Raw genomic sequence first — 20,910 nt, forward strand, 5'->3', positions numbered from 1 at the left:
TCCTGTTGCCCACGTATGCTACCTGGGGTGGAACGTGGCTCTGGGCCATCACCTCCATGGTGTAATTGATGGGCTCTGCACTCTCTGATTCAAACCCACTCGGGCCGATCGAACGCATTCAGGTGTGGGGGACATAATATCACGTGTGTGCCCCTGCTCTGGCACCCCTTGAGGTCAATGCCGGTCATGCGCTCCCACTTTATTAGGAACCGTGGAGCCCCATGATGCCGCACATGCACCCCGTTCCTCAGGACACCAATGCTGGCTGCAGTGACCCACCCATTACTGGCATCCGGAGTACAATCTCCATTACAGTGTGATTGGACCGGCCACAATCGACTGGGACTGGGTATGCCTCTGAGGCCAGTCGGAGTTGGTACGGGCTCAGCGCGGTGAGGTGCCGGTTGCTAACCCAGGAAGGAATGCGACCTTGCTGCACATCCTCCAAGTTACTGTGTCCTTCGTTCAATAGCCACGCACCGTACAATACACACACATCATTCTTGGCTGCCTGTGCTGAGGCATTCCTATCCTCTCTGATCAGATTATTTATTGTTTGAGCATGTGTCTCCAGCTCGACTATGACCTCTTCCCATAACTCCGACCCCTCCAGCTTGTTACCCTCCCCCAGTATCTTTCGCAGCTGGTCCCTTAAAATGTTTACCTGCATCTGCAATTGTACATCATCCATACTGTTGACGAGGGACGTACCCGTACTAAATCCTGTAGCCACATCACTAAACACCCCTCGTCTCTGACTCCCTGAACCAACGCGACTGTTTGCATCCACATGATATAACTTTTCCCAACTCACATCCCCGTAGCTCAGCTCATAAAACTGGCGGAGCATTTCTTTTAACAAGGCCTCAGACAGTTCCTCAGTTTCCACCGGACACCACTGGGGCAGCTGCACCCAGGTTAAATTTAAAATAACCGATGCGACTTCATAGTGAACATCCTGATACAAGATCTTTCCAGTCAGGAATAACATTAACCCATCTCTCGGTCCCAGTGAGGTGACGGGACACCTAATCTCTGTGGCCTCTACTGGTGGGGCTGTTGGCAGGAGCTTCCTCTCTCGTGTGCTACGAGTTTCATGGAATTGACTGTGTTGGGAGGGTCTGGGATCACGCAGGAGTCTATGCACCAATCCCATATCCTGCCATTGCCGCAAAAAGGCAATCGACACACCCGCCGGGCAGATATTCTCCGACCCCCACATACACACACACATTCTCTGCTCCTCCTTCCACCACTTGTCCCAGCACACTTCCACATCACCACCCCACCTCCCCGTTCCTGTAATCTGTCGGAACGCATCGTCCCCATGTCTCTCCCAGTCCGCGGATCTGTTACCCTTGACCTGGTTCAATTTCCTTAGCCACCACCACCGTCCCAAGGGAATGTGTCCCTCACATCTTAAACATACGCGTTTTCCCTCGGTCACCCTAACCCGTGTGGCTGTGATCTGTAGTTTGGGACATGGTATGGAAGCCTCCCCATACCTGAACCCGTTGTGGCTGGACCCCAGCCAACCCGGCCAACTTCCCTCGTGGAAGTAAGCCGCCATCCCATCAGTGTCCCCTGTTCTATCCTACCCCCCTGTGTCATGTTGGGCCCGCTCTCTCCTGTAAAGCCATAGAGGAAGGGCAACTCGGTGTCTCCTCGTTCCGTATGCCCCGTTCCGACCAGAATCATGAGCATGCTCAGTTTTAGGGTTGTTTCCATTTTCTTCTTCGGATTCCTATATTAAGACAGCAACACACAACAATACCGTTCTTGTGAGAGGTTTTTCCTCCACAGGTCTGGCTTTCGTTATTTACATTAACATTACTTTCGGCACTACTGAGTGCCCCCATTTAAAACCTCTCCGACCGGGGCCTCTTGCGGCTCGCGATGGGCGAGTCCAGGGCGGCCTAGGCCGTGGTGTCCAACCGCTCTTCCTTACCACTCCATCCTCTGGGTCAGCATCATCCCACATTATGGGAGGAAGACCCATGTCCACCAGGCTCATGATTGTGCCCTGGTGCCTCTTTGCCTTGGTTTCCCCCCCCCCCCTCAGGGTTAAGCAACTTGGACTGGCACCAACATGTGGATTGGGGTGCCCATAGTCCTCCCGGTCACGAGCTCATGTGGGGAAGTACCCTGTGCTTCTGGAAGGGCTGGCTCGGACACCCATTAAGACTAACGGCAGGACCTCATCCCATTTCTTTGGGAATGGCCCTATCTCCTTCCTTAGCCTCTTTAGTGTCCGGTTCATGTGCTCCATAATCCCTGATGACTGGGGGTTGTGAGCCACATGCCATTTCCCTTGAATCCCCCAAAGTTTTAAGGTGGCCTGCATCACCTGCCCCGTGAAATGACTCTCTTGGTCGGACTCCACGACCTGTGGCAGCCCCCATCGGGAGAAGACTTCCCTCACCAAGATTCTAGTGGTCACTAGTGCCATGGCTGCTTGGCATGGGAAGGCTTCCACCCACTTGGAGAATATGTCCACCAGGACTAAGCAGTACTTGTTACCTGCTTTAGTGGTGGGTAGCGGTCCGATGAAATCGACCTACAGGGATCGCCACGGCCCCTCTGCCCTCCTGGTGTGTCCTGTGGAGGCTTTTCTGCGCTGGGGGTCAGGCTGTTCGCTGTGCACACGAACAATTTGCTCAGAATTCTTGGACTTCCTCACTGACCCCCGGCCACCACCCTGCCTCCTCTACCCTTCGCCAGGTAGTTTCCGGCCCTGGATGTCCAGCTCCTGGACCCCCATGGGCCAACTGGAGGAATTTCTCTTGGTGCTGCGCTGGAACTATCCACCGATCCCCTTTAAACAGCATCCCCTCTTTAACGGTAATGCCCGCTACCCCGAATGGACCGTCTACCGGTTCACCTTTCTCCCTTTTTCCCAGGATGGCCTTGAGGGCAGGATCCTCTGCTTAGACTTGCTTTAAGTCCAGGGCCAAAGCTACCCCCTGTGCTTCTCTCTTGTCTCGGATTGCTGATCCTGCACCTGCTTTGCTCGGATCCCAGAATCCCCCTTCCCTGGCCCGTTTGGCCATCTCGTCTGCCCTTTGGTTGCCTTCCCCTCTGGGCTCTCTTCAAGTGGGCCTTGACCTTGTACTTGGATATACTTGCTTTGGAGGTAATTCAGAGAAGGTTCACAAGGTTGATTCCGGGGATGAGGGGGTTGACTTATGAGGAAAGGTTGAGTAAGTTGGGCCTCTACTCATTGGAATTCAGAAGAATGAGAGGTGATTTTATCAAAACATATAAGATTATGAGGGGGCTTGACAAGGTGGATGCAGGGAGGATGTTTCCACTGATAGGGGAGACTAGAACTAGGGGGCATGATCTTAGAATAAGGGGCCTCCCATTTAAAACAGAGCTGAGGAGAAATTTCTTCTCTGAGGGTTGTAAATCTGTGGAATTTGCTGCCTCAGAGCTGTGGAAGCTGGGACATTGAATAAATTTAAGACAGAAATAGACAGTTTCTTAAAACGATAAGGGGATAAGGGGTTATGGGGAGCAGGTGGGGAAGTGGAGCTGAGTCCATGATCAGATCAGCCATGATCTTATTGAATGGCGGAGCAGGTTCGAGAGGCCGTATGGCCTACTCCTGTTCCTATGTTTATGTTCATCTTACACATACTACCCTTTCCTTCCCAGTCTCTTGGGATTATTTTACTTCCCCTTCATAATCTGAACTCACTGCGCCCCATAGGCAGTGATTCCTTAAAACCACTGTCACTCAGTGGGTTAACATGAAGTCGGCCCCGAGAACTCCTGAACCTGGCTGTTCCCATTTTATTAGGATGCACTTCCCCATGGAGGGATCCTAGATCTGTGACCGGGGGTCTGGAAATTGCCCCGGCCTGCTCGTTCTCAGTGAACCTCACAAGGCTGAATGGGACCCTGCTAGACCAGGGCGAATTGTTCGGGTTCTTTGAGTGGACCACCGTGCTGGGAGTCCCGGTATCAACCAAATATGTCCCCTGCACCGTCTCCACCCGCATCCTCACACAGGGCCTGCCCCACTCATCGTACATAAGTGGACACAGGTACTCAGGCTGGGGGCGTTCTAGTCAGGGTGAAGGGGGACATGCGGGTGAGGTCTGTGTTATGCTGCTCACGGCAGCGTCTAGCCTTCCTTTGTCCTTCCCCAGCATCGTGCGAAGGGCGGCCACCAGAACAAATGGTTCATCGGTCGCCTCCTTTGCCTCTGTGACCTGGGGTTTTCGCCTGGGAGGACCCTGTCGACCTGGCTCCTCCTTTTGGCCTGGGCACTCTCGCCTCCAGTGTCCCATCTTCCCACACCCGAAACAAGTTCTGGACTTATTGGTACTAGCCCCTTCCTGACGCCATTCCTTCCTACTACCCTCACTGGCCTTCATCTCGTGTACTCTCCCCTTTGGTTTGACCTCCTCCTCGGAACTAGCCTTAAAGGCTAGCCTCAATTTTCGGAGCACGCCAGCCTCCGTATTTGCAAGGTTTTTGGAGTCAAACCATTCTTCTGCCTTGGCCCTGATCTGTGGCAAGCTGTTTGCCACCAGGGTCCTGAGCCAGTGATTCCTGGGCTCCCCTAGTAGCTGCTCTCGGTCTAGCGCCCTTCCCATGGCCTTTTCATACACAGGCCATAGCCTGTCTGCAAATGCCCGCGGTGCCTCACCGACCAGCTGTAATGTTCGTTCTACTTGGGAGAACGGGCTACCCTGGGTATGCCCCATGACCCTCAGGATCTCTTCCTTTAGCCCCGCTGTCGTACCCTGCCCCAGCTTGGTGGCTGCGGACAAGGTCTGATACAGTTTTCTGTCAAGGGTAAACAGCAGCAGCCTGTGAACCTCGCTCTCACTGCACCCGTTGATACCCCCAACCTGCTCTACTTCTGTGAAGTGAACAGAGGGGTCCCCGTCCTCCTTTAGCTTGGGCACGCTCGCTACCATGGCCTGCAGTTGTGGCGTTCTGGCTACCCGGTAGGCAATTTTAATATCTTTTAGCTGACCCTCCAAGCTGTCAGCCCTCCCTATTAATCGCGCGTTTTCCTCCCGCAGAGCCTGCTCATTGAGCTTGGCCTCTGTAACCTGGCACTGCAGGTATTCCCCTGTGTTACGGGAGGTTTCTTCCTGCGCGCGTCTTTCCTGCCTTTCCTCGCGCAATTCCTCTAGAAGCTTGCTCGCTACTATTCCCCATGCGTCCGACCTGTCCTTCGACTCCTGAAGCTCATTCTGCAGCTTTTCAACCTGCTCCCTGAGCAGTTGAACTTGCTTCTGCAGACACAAGAGCCAAATCGCTTTCTCTTGGGACTTCTTGTGATCCTTGCTCCCTGTCCACTCTGCGGCCCAATCCTGGGGATTCTCAGAGTGCAACATCTCCAGCACCCAGTGCTGAGACACGATAACTTTAGTTAACACGTAGGAGGAAATTCTATCCCCCATTCTGGATCTCTTGCCCTCCAAACTGTCCATATCTAATCCACAACCTATCGTCCTGCCGCCGGTCGCCATTTCTGTAAGCAGTTTGCTCGGGCGTACCGAAACACACCACCTACTACAAGTTCTGGACGATAGGGATTACTATGGACAGATCTGGCACAGACAACGTTTTTCGGGCTCAACCGTATAGTGTTTAATAAAGTTCAAATGCACCACTAATAAAACAATATACAGTGTACAATACAGTGCAAAAGTACAATCCTGGCTTGTCCAACAAGCCCCTGCCGTGTCAAGTTACCACGGCCTAACATACAATATACAGTACACAAGTAATGATCCTTCCCAGACTAAACCCCTTTGGTTTGGCTAGAACATACAATGCCCCTTCACACAGCTAAGTGGTCTTAAGGATGTGTAGGTATGGACAATGCTCACCCCGATTGCCCGCGGACTTGCTTGTAGCTTCTTCCCATACGATGTGGCTTCTGGTTCTGTACCGCCGATGCAGTATTCGAGTCCCAGTTTGAGTTGCGGTCCTTATTTGGGTGAAAAAGCAAGGCTCAGCTCTTCGTGATGTTGCATCCTTCCGGTAAGTGAAGTAGCAAGAGAGAGAGAGCTATCCAAAACGGCTCTCTGATATACTCCTCCAATACAGACTGCTGTCTGTGTTTTAATGGACTCACGGCATGGTTTCCAGGTTTCCTCCCAGGTCTGGATGAGTCATCCACTCGAGTCCTTTGTGGCCTCTTCTCGCCTTCCGGGGCCTGGCCTCCGTGGTAACCAAAGGTGCTTCAGGTTTGATGTCTTCTTGTTATGTTTTAATGTCCTTAATGGTCAGTGATGGCTTTTGATCTCCAAACTGATCTAGTTAACTGGCTTATTTCCATACAGACAATGGGCCAACCATCTCCTGCTATTCACCAGTTGGGAGTCGACTTCTCGGGACATTGTTTCTCCAAAGATACAGCAACCCCCCCCCCTTGATCGTTTGGGATTTTCTGTCCATCAGTTCACCTGGGCCACTCCCATCTTTACAGACAGGCTGTTGAGCAGAGGTTTGTCCTCGTATCCAATATTTGTCATTAAAGTCCATGGGAACTGAGCTGAATGCTACAATGGCAATTGCCTGGAACATGTGTGAATGTTACTTTCCAATAACAGCCCAAGGCTGCATGTTGTCCAGGCCTTGCTGCATGCAGGAATTGACTGCTTCAGTATCTGAGGAGTTATGAATGGAGCTGAATACTGCATTCATTCGCTAACATCCTCACTTCTGACTTTATGACGGAGGGAAGGTTATTGATGAAGCAGCTGAAGATGGTTGTGCCTAGGATACCGCCTTGAGTAACTCCCATTGACTCCATTTGTATAGGGCTCCTTGGTTTCACACTCAGTCAAATGCTGCCTTGATGTCAAGGACAATCACTCTCTCCTCACTAGAATTCAGCTCTTGTGTCCATGTTTGGACCAAGGCTGTGATGAGGTCTGGAGCCAAGTGGTTCTGGTGGAACCCAGCTGAGCATCAGTGAGCAGGTTATTGCTGAGTAAGTGCTACCTGAAAGCACTGGTGACAACTCCGATCCCCGTCCGGACAGGGGTCAAACAGGGCTGTGTCATCGCCCCAACCCTCTTCTCAATCTTCCTCGCTGCCATGCTCCACCTCACAGTCAACAAGCTCCTCGCTGGAGTGGAACTAAACTACAGAACCGGTGGAAAGCTGTTCAACCTTCATCGACTCCAGGCCAGGTCCAAGACCACCCCAACATCTGTTGTCGAGCTACAGTACGCGGACGACGCTTGCGTCTGCACACATACAGAGGCTGAACTCCAAGTCATAGTCAATGTATTTACTGAGGCGTACGAAAGCATGGGTCTTACGCTAAACATCCGTAAGACAAAGGTCCTCCACCAGCCTGTCCTCGCTGCACAGCAACCTCGCACCCCCCCCCCCCCGGCAATAAGATCCACGGCGCGGCCCTGCACAACGTCGACCATTTCCCATACCTTGGGAGCCTCTTATCTACAAAAGCAGAAATTAACGATGAAATTCAACACCGCCTCCAGTACGCCAGCGCAGCCTTTGGCCACCTGAGGAAAAGAGTGTTTGAAGACTAGGCCCTCAAATCCACCACCAAGCTCATGGTCTACAGGGCTGTAGTAATACCCGCCCTCCTGTATGGCTCAGAGACATGGACCGTGTACAGTAGACACCTCAAATCGCTGGAGAAATACCACCAATGATGTCTCCGCAAGATCCAACAAATCCGCTGGGAGGATTGATGCACAAACTTTAAAGTCCTCGACCAAGCCAACATCCCCAGCATTGAAGCACTGACCACACTTGATCAGCTCTGCTGGGCAGGCCATAATGTTCGCATGCCAAACACTAAAGCAATGTGTGAGGAAGACACAAAAAATCTGCAAAGGACATAGAAAGGCTAAGTGAGTGGGCAAAAATTTGGCAGATGGAGTATAATGTTGGAAAGTGTGAGGTCATGCACTTTGGCAGAAAAAAAATCCAAGAGCAAGTTATTATTTAAATGGAGAAAGATTGCAAAGTGCTGTAGTACAGCGGGACCTGGGGATGCTTGTGCATGAAACACAAAAGGATAGGATGCAGGTAGGCCTTTATTGCAAAGGGGATGGAGTATAAAAGCAGGGAAGTCTTACTACAGCTATATAAGGTATTGGTGAGGCCACACCTTGAATACTGCGTGCAGTTTTGATTTCCATATTTACGAAAAGATATACCGTATATACTCGCGTATCATGCGACTTTTGAAGACCTAAATTGTAACCTAAATTTGGGGGGTCGCATGATACGCGAGATACAAAATTTGCGGGTGTGAAGTGCTGGCCAAGATTAGGCTGTTAGGCTGTTAAGCAGACCGTATCCACGCTGAATCTCGGCAGGTATCTCCTGGGCTGGATTGCAGCCTCTATTGTCGCTTGTACTGTATCGGGGGGGATGAGAGAGAGTCGCGGAGGTGGGGGGGGGGGGGCGGAGGAAAGAGACTGGACCGGATCCGACCTGACCCCCGCTCTCCCTACCCCAGCGACCCGACCTCCGCTCCTCCCCCAACTCCCCCCCCCACCCGGCAACCCGACCTCCGCTTCCCCCCGGTGACCCAACCCGACCTCCTCTTCACACCCCCCCGGCGACCCGACCTCCGCCACCCACAACTCCCTCTGAAGTTTGCTGCATTATTAGAGGCTCCATCTATCTCAGCCCATGCTTCTTTTACCCGCAAACACAGTAGAGGCTGTGGCTGAACGACGCTAGTCAAGCCAGCTGGAACGATTGCTGTATCGGTGTTCGATTCGCGAACAGCTTTCACAGCAGAATCCACTCGATGTTTCATGTTAAGGTCTGTATTCGATCTCAAAAAAGTGACTCGCATGATACATGAGATATATGGTAAAATCATGTTTTGGGGACGAAAGTTTAGGGGTCGCATGATACGCGAGATCGCAGGATACGCGAGTATATACGGTACTTGCTTTAGAGGCAGTTCAGAGAAGGTTCACTAGGTTGATTCCGGGGATGAGGGGGTTGACTTATGAGGAAAGGTTGAGTAGGTTGGGCCTCTACTCATTGGAAATCAAAAGAATGAGAGGTGATCTTATCGAAACGTATAAGATTATGAGAGGGCTTGACAAGGTGGATGCAGAGAGGATGTTTCCACTGATGGGGGAGACTAGAACTAGAGGGCATGACCTTTAGAATAAGGGTCCGCCCATTTAAAACAGAGATGAGGAAAAATTTCTTCTCTGAGGGTTGTAATTCTGTGGAATTCGTTGCCTCAGAGAGCTGTGGAAGCTGGGACATTGAATAAATTTAAAAATGAAAGAGACAGTTTCTTAAACGATAAGGGGTTATGGGGAATGGACGGGGAAGTGGAGCTGAGTCCATGATCAGATCAGCCAAGGTCTTATTGAATGGCGGAGCAGGCTCAAGGGGCCATATGGCCTACTCCTGTTCCTATTTCTTATGTTCTTATGTACGAGACTCCCAAAGCAAGCGCTCTACTCGGAACTCCTTCACGGCAAGCGAGCCAAAGATGGGAAGAGGAAACATTACAAGGGCACCCTCAAAGCCTCCCTGATAAAGTGCAACATCCCCACTGACACCTGGGAGTCCCTGGCCAAAGATCGTCCTAAATGGAGGACATGCATCCGGGAGGGCGCTGAGCACCTCGAGTCTTGTCGCCGAGAGCATGCAGAAACCAAGCGCAGGCAGCGGAAAGAGCTTGCTGCAAACCAGTCCCACCCACTCTTTCCCTCAACGACTATCTGTCTCACCTGTGACAGGAACTGTGGTTCTTGTATTGGACTGTTCAATCACCTAAGGACTCACTTTTAAGAGTGGAAGCAAGTCTTCCTCGATTCCAAGGGACTGCCTATGATGATGATGATGTTTTAATGTTCTTAATGGTCGGTGATGGCTTTTGATCTCCAAACTGATCTAGTTAACTGACTTATTTCCATATAGACAATGGGCCAGCCATTTCCTGCTATTCACCAGTTGGGAGTCGACCTCTCGGTACATTGTTTCTCCAAAGATACAGCAAACCTCCCCTTGATCGGTTGGGAGTTTATGTCCATCAGTTCACCTGGGCCACTCCCATCTTTACAGACAGGCTGTTCAGTAGAGATTTGTCATTAAAGTCCATGGGAACATAGCTGAAGGCTACAATGGCAATCGCCTGGAACATGTGTGAATGCTACTTTTCAATAACAGCCCAAGTCTGGATGTTGTCCAGGTCTTGCTGCATGCAGGAATGGACTGCTTCATTATCTGAGGAGTTATGAATGGAGGTGAACACTGTATTCATTAGCTAACATCCTCACTTATGACTTTATGACAGAGGGAAGGTCATTGATGAAGCAGCTGAAGATGGTTGAGCCTAGGATACCGCCTTGAGTAACTCCCGCAGCGATGTCTTGGGGCTGAGATGATTGGTCTCCACTGACCACAACCATCTTCCTTTTTGCTCGGTATGACTCCAGCCAGTGGGGAGTTTTCCCCCTGAACCCATTGACTTCATTTGTACTCGGGCTCCTTGGTTCCACACTCAGTCAAATGCTGCCTTGATGGCAAGGACAATCGCTCTCGCCTCACCTCTGGAATTCAGCTCTTGTGTCCATGTTTGGACCAAAGCTGTAATGAGATCTGGAGCAGACTGGTTCTAGTGGAACCCAAACAGCATCGGTGAGCAGGTTATTGCTGAGTAAGTGCCACCTGAAAACACTGTTGACAACTCCTTCCAGCACTTTTCTGATTAGGATGGTAATTTGCCGTTTGGATGATTCTTGTTTTTTGTGCTCAGGGCATAAGTAGGCAATTTTCCACATTGTCAGGTAGACGTCATTGTTGTACTGTACTAGAACTGCTAAGCTAAGGGTGTGGTTAATTTTTGCAGTTAATATAGTCGCAGCCCATAGCCTTTGCTGTGTCCCGTATATTTTGAGTGATTTGTGGGAAAATTACCTTGCAGGATACTTACCAAAACAGTGAATGTTATGTGACAACCATTATTTCAGGGAAATATGGACACTTTTATAATGGGAAAACCCATAAGTTCAAGTTGACATAGGAGTTTTAAATTGAATACACAGTCAACATACTAAATTTACTATATATAATCCGATATTTCAATATAAAAATTCAGTGTGACATGAGTGATTTGTGCCATATGTTTTGATTCTGCTGTATTGTTTGCATACTCATCTTGCGATTATATTTCCATGGAGAAACGTAAGAGCTGAAGCTATGGGAACTGAGGTATGGTTATATGACTTTTAGTGCTGTGATGTGTTGTTGAAAAGAACATGCTATCTATTTATAGTACACTTTACTGTTCAGAATAGTTCATTCTTTTGCTGTACGTTTTAAACAACACAAGTAGTTTATGTACATATTTGAATGTATTTTCCCTTATGATTTCCTTAAAATGGCAATTAACATCATATATATACACCCACACACATACACATACACACTTGTGTGTAAATGCATTGTTTGGTGTAGTACTGAGCCATGGAGACAAGGATGTTCCTTGGTTCAAACCGGTCTTGGCTGAGTTAGCAGATCTCAACTGTAGGGTGCTGCAAAACTTCACCATCATTGGGCTAAAGAAGGGAGAAATCAGGCAGGGTTCCCATTCCTGATTGCTATCCATTGTCTCATTGTGGGGGAACCTAGTCGCTCATGTCACCATAGTTACTTGGGTAAGTTATTGGAGGACTATGTTCCTGGACCCATAATCAGCCGGACCCATAATCCAGCATATGTCAGGAAAGGAAGAGATAAAGGCCCCAAGTTTCCACATGATTTGCTCCTGATTTTTAGGAGCAACTGGTGTAGAACGGAGTATCTTAGAAATCGGAATTCTCCACATTTAGTTTTCTGCAGTTCTAGTCAGGTAGAACAGTTTCACTTTGGAACAGAATTTTTTTTTCAAAAGGGGGCGTGTCCGGCCACTGACGCCTGATTTCAAAGTTTCCACAGTGAAAACGTACTCCAAACTAACTTAGAATGGAGTAAGTGAAGATTTTTGTACGCTTGAACCTTGTCTACACTTTAAAAAATCAGGCGCAGGTTACAAATTAGGCGTAGGGAACGAGGTGGGGGGGGAGGGGGGGTGGAAGGGATGTCATTAAATTCTACAATCAGTCCTTAGTTATACTTATACAAATATTATACAAATAAATCCAACCTGAATAAAAATTTATAAGCAAAGAAAAGATTAAATAAACCATGTTCCTACCTGTGTGAAAGTGCTTCAGGCAGGCCTTTCAGGCAGCGGTGTGGCGTCCGTGTCTCGACGGCAGCGGCAGCAAGCAGCCTTCGAGCTGAGCTGCAGTGCTTGAGGCAGGGGTGTGGCGTCAGTGTCTCGTCTCGACGGCAGCGGCAGGCAGCAAGCAGCCTTCGAGCTGAGCTGTGGTGCTTGAGGCAGGCCTTCATTCCCCGCAAAGATGCAGCACCCGGACGGACTTGAGGCCATTCGGCCATGGGATTGCAGCGGCGTCAGTGGCTGGCCGGGAGCTGAAGAATGAACACAGGACACACGCAGCTGCAGATTTAAAATTCTTTATGCCGTTCGGCCACGCTTATGGGGCGGCGTCAGTGGCTCGAAGGCAGCCGAAAAACCAGGAGCGGACGTGAGGCCATTCGGCCATGGGATTGCAACGGCGTCAGTGGCTGGCCGGGAGCCGAAGAAAGAACAGCAGCAGCCTTCGAGCTGTGAGGGGGACTGACTGAGGCCATTTGGACAAGGAGAGGCAGCCACATCAACATCTTTATATTTAAATTTGCAGAATGGGTGCTGCATTGTCAACAACACATATTTATGCAATGGTTTGCTTCCTCAAGGAAGAAATTCTTTGTTCTTGGTGGACGTTGATCCATTGCAAAGTTGAATTAGCACTTTTATTTCTCCAAACACACAGTCCTTAATTTGCAGGCACCGGTTCTGCAAGTTTAGCAGTGAAAAGCTGAACTTACTGATTTCAGCAGGTGATTTATTCAGCAGTGCTGCTAAAAGCACTCCCTCACACACAGAAATATCAAGAAAATTAAAATACAAGCCTTTGCAGGGGTCCAAGAAACAAATCTTCACTTTTTCTGCAGTACTTTTAAAAATGGCCGAGTGCCAATGTTTACTTCAGACTGCGCATGCGCGAACGCTCCAACGCGCACACGCAGGGTTGCCGGCACTAAGAAGCCTCATTTCAATTGTACCCGCCCCCTCCTACTTACAAAATCGGCGCGAGTGGTAGGCTCCGCCCCCTGTGCGCCGCGCCAAGCAGACATCGAGCTCCAAGGAGCTCGAGAATACCGCACTTTTTTTCCGGCGCGAAAAACAGGCGCCCAGCTCTGAGGGGCGTCTTTTTCGCCGCGTCTGGAAACTTGGGGCCAAAAAGTGGGAAAAAAATAAGAATGCGGTTCATCATATTTGTCTGAAACAGTTCTTACACATTTTTGAAATATTTTGTAACCAGAAATATTTATTAAAACAACTGACATTTTCCAAAATTCTCACTTATTCAGTTGCATCTAAGGTTCGTTATTTACAAGAATACCACAATCGTGTTCTTCATAACATTTATCCTGTGCCATCCGGAACTGATATAGCAAATACACTGAAGTACTTTTCACAGACATTATTAAGGTAAGCCTTGATTTTTATTTCTACTTGTAACTGAAAAAATTGACTACCTAGATATTTTATAACATGGGATGGGGCACTGAAATTTAGTGTTGTCATTCTCTATATATAAATCATCAAGCAAAATAATTTCTAATTTTATTCACAAGGAGATCTCGAGCAGCAATAGTTGTATTTAATACAATAGCTCGTCCCCTACCAGTAACTGAGTTTTATCATTTCATATAACCAGTAAAGCAGTTACTGATATGGATGCTGCTTCCTGTCCATAGCCATTCACTGCTTTGGAAAGATCTTTGTCGTCAGATAATGATGTTGCACTCTCTGGCTACTGCTGGCTGAAATACATGAGAAAATAGAAATGGGATGAAATCATGCCACAAGCATCAATACCTTTGTTAAAATAGTCTACAAAGGGATTTCATATGAATGCATTAATAGGTTGGTATGCTAATACCACATTAGTGCACTTTACTAGTGTCAGTTTACCATGCGTCTCAGCTAGTTAAAAGGATTGAGGTATCAATATCTGGTCACAAGCAAAATAAATTAACATTCTCTCCAAAACAGTTAATAGCTTTTGCAGGCAAGTAAAACCCATCAAATCTTAAAATGTGGGTTTACTGTGTTTAAGAAATACTAAAAACAAATTAGTGGAAGTAAGTTGTCTACAATAAATATAAATGATCATACTGTAATTTTTATTAAAATTTATGGGATAGCTAGGCTTTTCATAACCTGGAGACAGCAAACAGTTCTCGAATCTGTATTAGGAGCTCTCTAAAATGTATTATGGCAACAAAGTAACATGAAAAAAAGCCTGGAAAGAAAGTCACATTCAAACATGTTTGAGAGTAGCTGTTCTGATGGCAAATAACATTTGAATAGGATTTGGGTGCACTACCATTGTCCCTTTGTTGACCTTCACTGAAATGTTAGAAAGATATGTGATGGAGACTCCTTTCAAGGAGGGGCAATTGACAGGGAAGTTTCTCCAGACTGCTGTTATACATCTTTAGTTAGCAATTACACAACAGTATTGGTGGAAGTTTGGGAGCAGACTTTACCCTTTCATGGTAAATGGTACGCAGCATGAGGGGAGGGGTGGGAAAATGTAAAAATTGTTGACCATAACTCAAAAATGAGGACCAAAATAACAATGAAAAAATATTTTTTGTTAGGGGATGCATGACTTGACACTGTGTTTTTGCTCATGTATTATGGCTTGAAGCCCAATCTCGGCAAGTAGGAGGAGTCTTCTGATGCTGATCGCTATTATAAGCGCTTAGTGAGTTGAGTTTGGACTGTCTCCATCCAGTCTCTAATGGATACATGGAATTGACATGAATTAGATAATGTTGGAGAAATCACAAGAATGTAATAGAGGGTGCTGCTCAGAAGCTGGACTTTGGGCACCTTGTTGGTTCAGTGTGGGAGAAGCTTTATATTGCATCTCTCTTGTGCTTTATCTGGCATGGGAGTGCTCGATGTTGATACTAGATGCAGAGTGGAAGATGTTGTTTTTCATAGTACTGTCAGCCTTAGACTGGATGAGCAACCAAGAGCATAAATTATTTAAAAGAAATTGGGGGAAAAAAGAAAATACATTTATAGCAGTTGGCCTCACTGTAGTGGTCATAAGTAGTAAGATGATGCCTGTTGTTAGACAAGTCCTGGAGGTAAATGACAGCTTTTATGCCAGATTAGAAATGTGTATTTTTTAAGTACCCTGTATTGTTCTTTAAAGTAAATCCCCAACCTAAATCAAAAACGGCAAACATTTTAAATTCTACAGCAAGAATGTAAATTAGACATAAAACTTATTACATAAATTAATAACATTTCTAAATACAAATCTTCAAATTTACTGTCGGATAAATGTTCCTTCCAATAAACTGCTGCATTCTTTGTTATGCACAGCTCATGGCATCTTCTGTAGAACAGTTAACTTGAAAAATAGGGGCATGTAAATTTGACAATGGAACAGATGGTATAAATTTTATAAAACATAAGAAATAGGAGCAGGAGTAAGCCACTCAGCCCTTTGAGCCTGCTCCACCAATCAATAAGATCTTGGCTGATTTTCTGCCTCAACTCCATATATATATTTGATCACCATACTTCTTTGGTGTGAAAATTTAACATTGCATGACCCCATAGGTTTTACAATTTTATATTAAAATGTTCTATTATATTAATAACACACTAATGGTCCTTGAACTGCAATGCCACAATAAGGTGGGATGACTCCCCAGAGGGCTTGAATTCATAACCAATGATCTTATAGTCAGAGTACTAAACAGACTGTGCAAAATTATTTGAACTTAAGACTGCCTATAATTACAACTTTGCAACCATTGGACTATGCACATCCATTCTGGAAATAAAAGCACATAATGTTGACACTTATTTGGTATCCTACTACTGAGATCTAAAAATCCTAAATTCAACTAATTATGCCTATCCCTAGTGAAGCCAAGGTTGTATTGCATCAACACTTGATAGAAAGTTGTTTGGGTTCAGGTGTGTGTTGAAGGAGTTACCCGTAAATGCATACATACGTAAAAAATCAGCTTTTTTGTCAATTTACCAAATGTAAAGTTGTGTTTTTTGCTAAACATGTAAAGTCATTTGAGGTTTAGTATTTAAATTAATATTAAATACATAGATTAAATCCTATTTGAGGTTCATTACTTTAATGACTGAAATGCTGAAATAGAATATTTTAAAACATTGTGGGGTCTTGTAGCTGTAAAGAGTGTTCTGTTATATCAGGGGTTTAATTTAACAAGTACATTCATTAAATGACTCTACAGTGCTTGGAAGTATAGAGATGATGTGTTTATTATCTAATATTACATTGCTGATTATTAAGCAAATATGAGGGCAAAAAGTTGTGCATTAACAATTTTAAATACAGAATTTCCTTTGCAGCTTTCAAAATATGTGTTTTTAATCAGATAAACTTCTGATACTTTCTAAAATTAATATTTTCTGGCATGCAACTGCTTCCATGGTTCATGTAATGTTAATGGATGACTTCAAACCCCAGTAAAGTTGTAAAACTGTTCATCAAATAATCTGTCTACATAAAACAGGACAGACAAACTAACTGGTGTGATACCTTTTATTGGGCCAACAATTTAGATTAAGGGTTGTCAGACTGATGTAAAGCTTGACCAATGTATGATAGCAAAAACAAATATTTAAAGTTTCATTACACGCCTTTTTTGGTCTTGATTCTTGTATGTTTTAACTTGTGTGTTGGTCCAATTAAAAGGTACTGCATTTGTCTCCTTGAAAGCAATTCCTGAATCATTACTGAAGAGAGACAATATGTTGCACTGGAAGGCATCAAACCCAGGAGGTTGAATCTCAAAATCTGCTATGAAAATTCTTCTGTTTGGCGTATATGATTTGACTACACCCATTACGAAGAATTTGCTGTGGACTTTTGAGAGGCGCCTGCAATGTACTGCACTTCAGATGTTCATCACTGTATTTAAAATTTCAAAGCATTTTACTTGCCAATTATGCACAACCTTTTGTCTTATTATCACTGTACTTAAATAATGCTGTCACATTTAGAGAGAACAAAATAGTGTTTGTATAACAGAAAATAAAAAAGAACCTTTTATTTCAGTAAATCTTATGGAACAATCAATAGCATACATAAACTACCATTACCATTAATTCATAAACATATGCTATCAGTCATTGACCTTTAGTATATATTCTTTTATGACTCCTACAAACGTAGTTTAGTTACATCTTTGAATTCTATTTTTTTACTAAATCACATACCTGTTAAAATTCATTACCCTTAATGATACTGTCACAGTATCATAATTTACATACAGACATTATTTTGGTGTGATAAACATGTGCTGTTTAGAGATTTACATATCAAACACACATGTTTATTCTTCTCCTTAAACATGTTTCATAGGTGCCACCCCCTTGTGAATGAATTATTTTGGGACAAAGACTGTTGTTATAGCTACTGAGCACATATTTAGTGAAGGTAAAAGATACGGATAGTGACTAAATTATGTTTTCAAAAATCTTTTGCAGTGAAGTTCATAAATTAAACCATTTTTGCGTGTTGAAGTCATTGGAAAAAATAGGTGTAGTGCCCTAAAACCATTTTTTATATTATCAATTTTATTTCCTCCCCGAGTTTCCAGTGACTGGGCTGAGTGGGCAGGTAAACTGGTCCTAGGTTTTTTGTAATGCTGTTCTTGATCCAGAGACGAGGAAAGCACCCTGTGCTGACTCACCCGATGACTCACACCTCCTTCCCAGCTGTGTTTCCTTGCTGAGATCAGGAACTCAACATGTGAATAATCATAGACACAAACCCAATGAATAACCATAGGCACGAACCCAATTTCTCCTACTCTATAACACACTGAATTGAATTATCAGTGTGCAATCCCATTGTGTTGCACATTGAAGAATTTGAGTTTGCTTTCTTATGTAAAAAGTGAGACATCTCATTGATTTTATAGTCGTGAAAAGGAGGTATAGAACTACAGCATCTTTTTAGCAGCATTTGATTATTCCTAAAACGAGTTACTGAGCGGTTGTAGATGTACAAACACTATGCCACAGATGGGCAGTACCCAGCTTTAACTCCTCCAGTTAGGTACACAGTGAGCGGAGTTGAGTGACTTTCCAACAGAAAAGGACTGAAAATCGGTGGATAGATCACCATGGGTCACTCGTGCACCTCCTGTGCAATGGTGACAGAGCAGCAGAAGCCTGGAAGCAGGTTGTTTGCCTGCTTTATGATATGAGGGAGAAGAGAAACAGATAGAATAACTAAAAGTATAGGGTTAGTCAGAGAAGCTACTCTTGGTTTATCAGGAGTCGCAACGCACTTTATGATGTAGTAGTGAAATTATTAATAATCGATAGTGAATTTAACTGCAAGTGATCAATTACTGCAGATAAAAACAGCGTAGCAGTATGGATGATTTAATTTCAGTTTGGTTTGAGGATAAAAATGATAAGCGTATCAATATTATTATTTTCCAGAGCAAGTGTATTTAAAAACCTTTCCTGAAAAATGTAGCAGAGTAAATTAATGAAACCTTTTTGTGTCAGTGTGAACATTTAGGATTCAGTTAACAATCTAGTTATGTACACTGGAAGACTTCAGCTAGATTCATCACACCCAAACTATCTTGAACTCTACTTTTAAAAACCAGCCAAGTCTACTTGCTGTTGTATAAATTGCTGTTTCAAAAACAACTCCTTCTGCATTCTTTAGGATAATTATATTGCCTTTTATTTGATTTCCATGTAAGAAACTTTACATGGAGGTGGCACCTAGAACATGTCATTATATTTATTTGCTCCTTCTTGCCAGATAGCACATAGGATGCAATAATTAAGTAATTTTGATTCCATTCCAAATGTGCATATCAGAATGTTACTGCAGTATATTCATAACATAATTGATTTTCTTTATTTTTTGGGGATTGGATCCTATGTGCTCTTTTGATCTGGTATTTTATTATGTTGTCTGTAGTGTCATTTTAATGTAATGTGCTGTTCTTTGTGTCTTTGTTGTCTCTTTTTTTTCTTTGTTCCAAAACAGCATTTTGTCCCGCATAGGGAGGAAGGACAACCAGGATGGCTCCAATTTGACAGTGCCCATGACTATGTGTCTTTTTCCTGTGCCATTCCCACTCACCCCATCCCTAAGACCACAAGTCAGTTCCATCAACCCTACTGTTACTCGCTCCCTCCTTTACAGCGTCCTCCGTGATGCTCCCTCTGAGCGTAATCAGCAAAGTCGTGATGCACAGCTTTCAGAATACCCTTCATTGGACTATCAAGGCCTCTATGTGACACTGGTGACCCTGCTTGACCTGGTTCCTTTGCTACAACATGGCCAACACGGTAAGCAGCGGTCGCTTATTAGTGGAAATTCCTCTTGGGAAAATACCAGTTTGTGTCTCCAGTTCTGATATTTGGACTTTCAGAGATTTATTTGAAATATTCCCCTATAGTTTAGATACAGATAGTATATGTTAATACCACTAAAAGTCAGCTGCAAAATGAATAGTTTTAAAGCAAATAAATCCATCCTTTATGAAGGAAAAGAATTCTGTAAACCAACCTGTGGATGTGTTATTCATTGCTTATCACTTACATGCATGCGTGCATTTATATACAACTAGATCCTGGAAAGAGTGGGCATCAAACTATTCAATAAACCTTTGTAGGGATCTGGAACAATAATAAAAACTAAAGTTTCTGTGCAGTATTCAGTAATAGTAATTAGTATTGATCTGTATCAATGTTTGTAGTGCACGGCAACTGTAACTACAAAGGAATGCCAATATATTATTTTATAATTCTGTTTTAACTTTCAATACCTGTATTTCTATTAATTTGAAGAAAAGAATGCACTATTTTTATAGGATATTAGGTGCAAAACACATTGTTTACTCAAAAGGAACTATTCTAGGCAAAAACATTCACTTCCCATTTTAGTTTAAATTTTGAATTGATTCTATTCATTAGCATATTATTTATAAATTATTGTTTTTTCCACTTGGGACTTCCTTTTTAAAGGTATTGTCTTGCATTTTACATTTTTGGGTCTCCCTTTGCACACCATCCACAGCAAGAGGGATAGAGAGAGAGTGTGTGTATGTGTATGGTGACCAGATATGCTAGTGGTGCTCTGAAGCTGCCTACAAGATTGCTGAGAGTATTCTTGGGTGAATTTCCCTTTGTTGTGCCTTCATTCCTCCCTTTGGGGAATTGTGTGACCTCCCCATGGTATCTGACCTCCTCATGATGACTGAGATCAATAATTCCCCATGGAGATTGCTAGTACTAGCTCCCATCCAACCATTCCTTATCACAAATATATGCTGTTGATGTCAAACAGGAGAGCTTTGCTGAATGTTGCCTCACCAGCTTCTGTTTATTTTAGTGTGCTAAAATCAGAGCCAGTTTGTAGTGAGATTCTTTCCCTACTGACAGTGGAGGGCATTTGCTTCAAAAGAAAGAAACATTTGGATTTATATAGTGCCTTTCACAACCACTGGATGTCTCAAAGCGCTTTACAGCCAATAAAGTACTTTTGGAGTGTAGTCACTGTTGTAATGTAGGAAATGCGGCAGCCAATATGCGCACAAGCAAGCTCCCACAAACAGCAATATGATAATGACCAGATAAACAGTTTTTTTATTATGTTGATTGTGGGATAAATATTGGCCAGGACACCAGGGATAACTCCCCCGCTCTTCTTTGAAATAGTGCCATGGGATCTTTTACATCCATTTGAGAGAGCAGAA

The 20,910-nt window shown here is 44.8% G+C and overlaps 1 protein-coding gene across 1 annotated transcript in view; it reads left to right on the forward strand.

The window, feature by feature from the left end:
- Positions 1-20,910, forward strand: part of LOC139263437 (protein unc-79 homolog) — a 253,255-nt gene that overhangs the window by 3,398 nt on the left and 228,947 nt on the right. Inside the window, exons 2-3 of the mRNA XM_070879516.1 lie at positions 13,474-13,594; positions 19,197-19,501. Coding sequence (XP_070735617.1) covers positions 13,474-13,594; positions 19,197-19,501 — 426 coding nt within the window. The remainder of the gene's footprint in view (positions 1-13,473; positions 13,595-19,196; positions 19,502-20,910) is intronic.

The sequence above is a fragment of the Pristiophorus japonicus genome, chromosome 4, assembly GCF_044704955.1.
Source record: "Pristiophorus japonicus isolate sPriJap1 chromosome 4, sPriJap1.hap1, whole genome shotgun sequence".
NCBI classification, from domain to species: domain Eukaryota; kingdom Metazoa; phylum Chordata; class Chondrichthyes; family Pristiophoridae; genus Pristiophorus; species Pristiophorus japonicus.